The sequence below is a fragment of the Scleropages formosus genome, chromosome 11 (genome assembly GCF_900964775.1).
Source record: "Scleropages formosus chromosome 11, fSclFor1.1, whole genome shotgun sequence".
Taxonomy (NCBI): Eukaryota; Metazoa; Chordata; class Actinopteri; order Osteoglossiformes; family Osteoglossidae; genus Scleropages; species Scleropages formosus.
The window spans coordinates 24,517,151-24,525,064 of record NC_041816.1 but is presented as its reverse complement, the minus strand read 5'-3'; the positions used below and the strand labels follow the sequence as shown (position 1 = coordinate 24,525,064).

The 7,914-nt window shown below is 49.5% G+C and overlaps 1 protein-coding gene across 1 annotated transcript in view; it reads left to right on the top strand.

Annotated features, from left to right (window-relative positions):
- Nucleotides 1–286: 286 nt before the first annotated feature.
- Nucleotides 287–7,914, top strand: part of syt7b (synaptotagmin VIIb) — a 121,307-nt gene continuing 113,679 nt past the window's right edge. The window contains exon 1 of the mRNA XM_029256183.1: nt 287–530. Within this exon, the coding sequence (XP_029112016.1) occupies nt 497–530 (34 nt within the window). The 5' untranslated portion in view covers nt 287–496. The remainder of the gene's footprint in view (nt 531–7,914) is intronic.

The window sequence follows — 7,914 nt, the reverse complement described above, 5'->3', positions numbered from 1 at the left end:
GCATGGGATGGTTGGCGAGGATTATGATGATTGGGATGGTACAGGTGGCACGCGCTCGCTCCGAGCCTGGACTCACAGGTGTGCAGCGACATGGGCAGTGATGGAGCCGTCAGTGCAGCTGCAATCGGCTCACAGAGACACCGTACAGTAACCGATTCCACACACACACACACACACACACACGGTCACTGCTCCGAGTGGCACTGACTGACTGGAAAGAGAGAGAGAGAGAGAGAGAGAGAGAGAGAGAGAGAGAGGGAGGGGACACGGAGGAGGAGGAGGAGGAGGAGAGAGAGAGAGAAGACACAGGCTACCTGCTCGATCGAAACACGGGGAAGACACACGCGCGCGCGCTCACGCCCCGCACTCACGCACACGCTCGCGAGCGGCAACACAATTAAGGGCGAGAAGCGGGGAGACGGAGCGGCCGCGAGAGTTGTCTCGAGGAATTGCGTCCTTCGCGAGAGCGCAGCGTCGAAGGGGACACCGGCGAGCCATGCATCTGAACAGGGAAGAGGACAACGGCAAAGGTAACAAGGCGGAAAGGCGGCGCGCGCGCTCGCCAGCGAAAGAAAGGCGTTTGCTTTATTAATATCATCACTTGTCCTTATTGGCGTCGCTGCTGCTGCTGCTGATGGTGCTGATGGTGCTGGACGCGCTCCGCTCTTTGCCCGCTCACCCTGTTGCCTCCCTAGTAATAATACTAATACTACTACTACAACCAAACCAATAACCTGGGACTGCGCGTGTCTTTTTATGTGTCTTAATATATACAGACAGTTGTGCTCAACTCGTCGCAAGCTCGTAACACACATACACACACACACACACACACACACACACACACACACACACACACACGTTCACGTTGTGTGTGGGCTGCAGCGACCGCAACTGATCATTGTAGCGCTAAATTGACCGACGGGGTGGGTGCAGAGGACTTGGGATCGAAATTATTAAATAGTACTTGTTGTCCCGCGACGACGGCTCCGCGTCTTCGCAGCCGGCAGAGGAGCGGGACACAAGGTCACGGCACGCGCACACGGCCACGAGTGTGACCGTGCGCGGGCACCCTCCGCGCGCGCGCGCGCGCTCGTGTAGTGTACGTGTGTGTGAGGGTGCCACGCATCCTCCTGAACCCGCGATGGAAGTATTAAGGGGACTTGAGACACGGGGAGGGACGTGGGGGTGGGGTAGGGGGCGGCATCTGTTTATGTCACTCTCCCACGTGTTTTTTGGGGCGTGATTGTCATCCCTTGCGGAGGGTCCCATTTAAATGTTCTTTTCTCTGCCGCGTCGCCTTTTCTGTCCCACGCTACCCGCGTGTCCGTGGCGCGTCCGCAGTCTTTGCTCGCCGTGGGACACGTTGGGTGGATGTCATGATCAATGAGGAGTCCGGCAGACACGACCGACACCTGCTGCTGGCCATGCATGCGAGGGAGGGGAAGCTCGGGGGAGGGGGGGGGGGTGGCGGCGACGGCCGTCCTTTCTCATGTCGGGTAATGAGTGCGTGGAGTGTCAGTGATGCTCTAATGAGACCTGCGTGGGTCGCCGCGCGTGCACAGCCGTGGAACAACACGGAAGGTCATATGGCATAATATGGCGTTGTGCGGGGGGGGAGGCGGTAACAAACGAAGATCAGACGATCATCTACAGATTTTTCCTATGTTATTGACCTTGTACATCATGTTGCTGTCGATTCCATTATCGTGTAATTGTACGTAAATTTGAGCGCGCGCGGGTGTGTGTACGTGTGCAGGGGAGGGGGTGGGTGGGGGCGTCTTAAGGACCGAAGCTCAAAATAGACTCGTGAGATAACAATGAAGACGCGGCCAGACTGTCGATTTCCACCCGCGCGGAGACGCGGAGAGATTCGACACAAGAAGGAGCCGCTTCTCCTCGCGCGGCCGCTCGCGCACTCGGGGCAGGAGCGACGCGCGCGCAGGACGGGTGGACAGCCCACCTGGCTGGCGGCGAGCGCGCGGACGGGGCGGGGGACCCCGGTGGTTCCCACGGCGGCCCGCGCGCGTCCCTCTCGCTCATTACACATTCGGCGCGCGTGTCAAGGTGGAACACCCGGTCGCGCGCCCCTGGCCTGTGCGGAGTGGCAGGTGACACGGACGCGCGGTTAAAGTCACCCTGATTGCCGCTGCCGGATGCCCCACCTCCGCTCCGGCACCTGTTACAGTAAAACCGCGTTTTTACCCCAGCTTATACAGTTGGATATGAGAGATGTGCACACCGGTGCGTCACCTTCACCTGTATAAATGTAGCATTAATGTCCCTTCTTTGGGGATTTTAAAGAGACTTTTTAAAAATAATACACAGCTGACTGTAGGGGACTGTAATTAGAACCCGCTTTTACCCTAAACACTTCAACAGTTGTCTGCCGCTGCGATGGAGTGGCGTCCTGTCCAGGCTGTGCCCCGGCTGGCCCCGTGCCCCCTCTTTCCGGGATAGGCTCCGGTCCACCGCGACCCTGACTGGGACATGCTGTTAATGACAGTGAGTGAGGTGTCAGCCAGCGAGGACTTCGCTGAAGTGCAGGGACGACTTTCGTATTTCTGAGCAGTGTTGTGTGTGGGTGGGGCAGAGATCTCGGCCCTCGTCAACACCTGCAACTGGGGCAGCAGGTGGAACAGCAGTTCGAGCTTCTGCTCTGGACTCCGCGAACCCAGGTTTGAATCCCACCTCCGGCTGTGGTACCCTTAAGCAGGGTACCTGCTCTGAATAATAATTACCCAGCTGTATAAAAGGGTAAATCATTGTAAGTACCTTAACACTGCATGTTGCTCTGGGGGGAAAAGCATTGACTAAATAAATATAAATGTGTGTAGAAGTGCTGCTGACGGCCACTTTCCAGTCACTTCCGCACAATCTCATTTCCTTCCACTTTTTGTCCTCCGAGACATGAGTCGGTGTAAGAAATCAAATGTGCTCCACTGTGAAAGAGCCCTTATACCACCTTCTACCCTCCAACACATGAATCCACACACACACACACACACACACACACACACACACATTAGCCAGCTGTGCCAGCCTGCCCATCTGCATTAACCACAACACTGTCTCTGAGGGACAGCTGTCTCCAGCTCCTTTATCTCCCGTCCCCAAATGTCCCCTCCATTGTGAGCCCTGACAGTGTCCATGGCCATGTGCATCATGGTGACATTCCTCACAGAGGAAAGGTGGAAGAGGATCAGTGCCCAGTGCCCAAACTGGTGATGTTCCAAACCCCTGAGCCCAGCAAGGAAACCCACCAGCTTTCCACTCCTCTTCCTGACCTTACAAAGGTAATGCGTTCCTGGAAAACCTTCCAAGAAGTGAATTCTCACAATTTAAAGACAAAATTACCATTAGTTTCAGTGGCAAAACTTTGAATGCACTTCTGGGCCCCAACACTGATTGATGATATAATATCACTAAATCCCATTAAAATGGACGCAATTATATAGTTAACATTCGTTGTCATAACACAACATAATAAGTCCGTTTCCCATTATTATTTGCTCTCCAATACTGTGTTAAGTGTCCACCTGCGCTCGTTCAGCTCTTTTGTGCCTATTCCGTACCGTACAATTAAAAAAGTGTGGGTGCGATTGCACTGGGTGCCCTGATTTGCTCTTAGTATTTGTGTGTGTGTGTGTGTGTGTTACACTGATCTGCTGTGTAAATGGGTGAATGGCTATAGGGAATTTAATGTAGTGTGTCCAACAGTCTAAGTCACCTTGGGTAAATTTGCCAGCTAAATACTAGTTAATAATCGCTGTGTGTCGCTTTGGATAACGGCGTCTGCTTAGTGAATAAATGTGATCGTAAAAGTCTTGCGCTGCTCAGCTGTTGGGAGGCGCTCCAAATCCAAATTCGGTCCTTGTAATTGGGTATAAACGCTCTGTAGATCAATTAAACAAAGTACGTGCACATCAAATTTTTGTAACATGAATGGGTATGACTGCATTTATTTGACACTTTTCTCCAAAGCAACTTCCAATGAACTCTATGTAGTGTTATCAGCCCACATACCTTATTCACCGCAGTGACTTACACTGCTAGGTACACTACTTACACTGGGTCACTCATGCATACATCAGTGGAACACACACACACTCTCTCTGTCACTCACACACTATGTGTGAACCTGAACAGCATGTCTTTGGACTGTGGGAGGAAACCAGAGCACCCAAAGACTTACACTGCCAGATACACTACTTACACTGGGTCACTCATCCATACATCAGTGAAACACACTCTCTCTGTCACTCGCAAACTATAGGGGAACCTGAACAGCATGTCTTTGGACTGTGGGAGGAAACAGGAGCACCCAGACAAAAGAACATGCAAACCTTAACACGGACTGAGCAGGGATCAAACCCGCATCTTCTTGTACAACCTAAGCGCTGTGAGGCAGCAGCACTACTTACTGTGTCACCACATAGAATTACATTTACCTGGTCCTTTTCTCCAAAATGAGTTAAAATGTTAAGGTTAGAGTTGCTACTGTTGCAAACTTAACAATGATTTACCCATTTATTCAGCTATGTAATTTTTTGCTTGAGTAATTTTATGGTAAGTACCTTACTCAAGGGTACTATAGCCTGAGGTGGGGATCGAACCTCTGTCCTTTGGACCCAAAAGGCATCAGCAGAAACCACTACACTACAACCTCTCCCATACACCTGGCCTCCTGGATGTACAAAGGTTTATGACATGGTGCAAATGCTCCTCTTGGACGTCTGGAGGGTAGCAGGTCGTGACGCACCCTTTGCTCTGCCTCGCGGCCGTTGAGAACAGAGCAGTGTAAAAGGGCACGTGTTTTTACACCGTCCAACAGCTTTAACACCACCTAGGTTCACATTTTCAATGGCACAAATTATGTAGCGCACTGGCTCGAACCTCCGTTTTTTTTTTTTTGCAGTGCGTAAAGGCTCTTCCGTAACTCTTCCGCATGTGTAATCTCCCAAGCGTTCTGCGATGTGACTCGAAAGCAGCAGATTTAGTCTGACGTGCGGAGCGACGAGAACTGGAGCAGCCAGCCGAGCTGTCTGGGCACGGCGGTGCTTTACCTGGGGTTGTGGCTCAGACCCACAAATGCCACGGTACATGCTCTGGCGCTGCATGTTAGGCGGCAGGTGGTGTAGAGGTGAAGAACACACACCTAGCCTTACAAAGTTCACAGTTAAAATCCCAGGAGGTGCCTGCTGTCGTACCTTGGAACAAAGTGCATGAACCGAATCTCTGGTAAAACACCCTGCTGTATAGAAGGGTTAAACTGAAAACAGCATTCGTTAAGTAACATTATAAGAACACTAACTTCCAGGTGGTAGCGTAGAGGTTAGAATTACTGTCGTTGGACCCAAAGGTCAATCATTTCACGTTTAAATTTATTTATTTAGGGGACACTTTTCTCCATAGCGACTTCCAATGTACTCTGTAGTGTTATCAGCCCACATACCTTATTCACCGCGGTGACTTACACTGCTAGATACACTACTTACACTGGGTCACTCATCCATACATCAGTGGAGCACACACACTCTCTGTAGTGGGAGGAAACCAGAACATGCTGTGCCACTGTGCCCTGATTCTAATCCCACCTAGAGCTGTAGTACCCTTGAGCGAGGCACTTACCCTAAATTGATCCAGTAAAATTACCCAGCTATATAAATGGGTAAATTGTTGTAAGTAGCTGAATTTTGTAAGTTGCTTTGGAGAAAATGTAAAAAATTGTTGTGAAGATTCAACCAGACTGGCTTTACAGTTTTCGGGGTTTTGGTTATTACTTAATGCTGTTGAGCTTCCCCAGCTGGAACCTGAGAGGCGTCTCCAAACTTTGCACCAAATCTGAACAATATTTCAAATCTTGGATCATCCAAGTTTTACCAACAAAACCTCAACTGCAACTCGGTCAGTGATGTTCTGGGTGAGCGCAACACCTCACCAAGTTAGATTGGACCGTGTTGGGTTTGGTTTATATGGGTTATGTGGACACAGCTGGGTTACGAGCAGAGGTCTCCATTCAAGACATCACCTGAAAAATTTGCATTTATTCATTCATCTGACAGCTAACTTACCGGCCACCCTGGGACATCTGCCTGACTCCAAGTGTTTGTGACTCAAGAAGGGTTTATTTCCCAACAGTCTTGGTCAAGGGTTTCCACACAGGGATAGCTGGTACCCTAAGTCCATTGTACATTTATTGTACTTTGAATTCTAAGCGATTTTGTCGACCAGAAAGGTAACTGACCGGCTACCCTTGAACATGTGCCCGATGCCAAGTTTTTGTGACTCAAGAATGGTTCATTTCCTAACAGTCTTCATCAAGGGTTTCTACACAGGGATAACTAGTACCCTGAGTCCCTTTACATTTATTCATTTAGCTGATGCTTTTCTCCAAGGTAACTTATAAAGTTAAGCTCCCTGTAATTATTTACCCCTTCATACAGCTGGGTAATTTTTTTTTTTTTTTAACTGTAGCAATTCAGGATTGAATATCTTGCACAATGCTTCTGGAGGAGAGGGGAAACAAACCTACAACCTTTGGGTCCAAAGACAACACCACTAACTATTAGACTATCAGTTCATCTGTTGAGTTGCTTCTGATGACGGATCTTTATTTTGGAGGAGACCAGCTAAGGTCACTGCAACGTCAAGGAAGCATCTAGATTGTCCCACATACCACGTTAAGCTAGGGTCTTCTAGAAAGGTGTCTCACTGAATGCTGCACACTGAGCTGAGATAGATGGACTTGACTGGGCCATCCCACAGTATGCACAGTGACGGCCACAGACCCTGATAGGTGCGTCATATTGGACGGCCTGTTAGGACAAGCACTTCCACTCGTGATTTTTGAAGACACCTACTAAATGGGAAGCCTTGCACTGTCAAAGAAAGGCCCTTTAAAGGCCCCTATTTCACTGGGCCTGTGTGGGAGCAGCTGGCTGGAGACAGGCAGCACTGGAGTAAGGCACATAGGGTTGGAAAGCTAACATTAAGCGAAAGAGTGGCAGAGACTAATTGTGTGTTCTAGATGTAATCAGCTGACTAGTGAAGGGGTGGAGACTGTTTCTGTTGTCCAGCTGACTGGGGTGAGGGGGAAACAACTTGTGTGTTTTCCATGTAATAAGGTGATTGATGTGTGCTTTTTGTGTAATAAGCTCATCGCCGAGTGGGGGAGAGAGCACTCGTGCGTTCCATGTGTGATCAGCTGGTCGGCGAGGGGCGGAGACATTTGCTTTTTCAGGAAAAAAGGGGCGGAGACTCCCCGGCATGTGATCGGTTGAGTGGCCGGGGGCCGAGACTCTCGCGTGTGCCATGGTCCACCAGCTGAAGGGATACTGTGAACTTAAATCAGGTTTTACTTTGAATTCTAAGTGACTTTGTCGACCATAAAGGCAACTGACCGACTACCCTTGAACATGTGCCTAACGCCCAATTTTTGTGACTCAAGAAAGGTTCATTTCCCAAAAGTCTTCATCAAGGGTTTCCACACAGGGATAACTGGTACCCTGAGTCCATTTACATTTATTTATTCATTTACCTGATGCTTTTCTCTAAAGAAACTTGCAATTATTGAACCATCTATAAAGCTGAACAGTTTTTTTTTTTTTTTTTAACTGGAGCAATTTTAGCATAAGTACCCTACTTGAAGACACCACAGCCTGAGGTGAGATTTGAACCTGCGGGTCCAAAAGCAGTAATTCCAACCACTATTCTACCATTTGTGCAGCTTGTCCTGGCGGTTCCTTGACTAATGGTGTTTCCATAAATAACGGTACCAAGGTCACCCAGCACAGTATTAATAGACCCCTGGTTCCAGCCAATCGGCTGCTGAAGTGTCTACAGACAGTGGTGTGATCCACAATCTAGAGTTTCCCCCTAAAATATTCGCCATGCTAGTAAAGCAGTTTTATG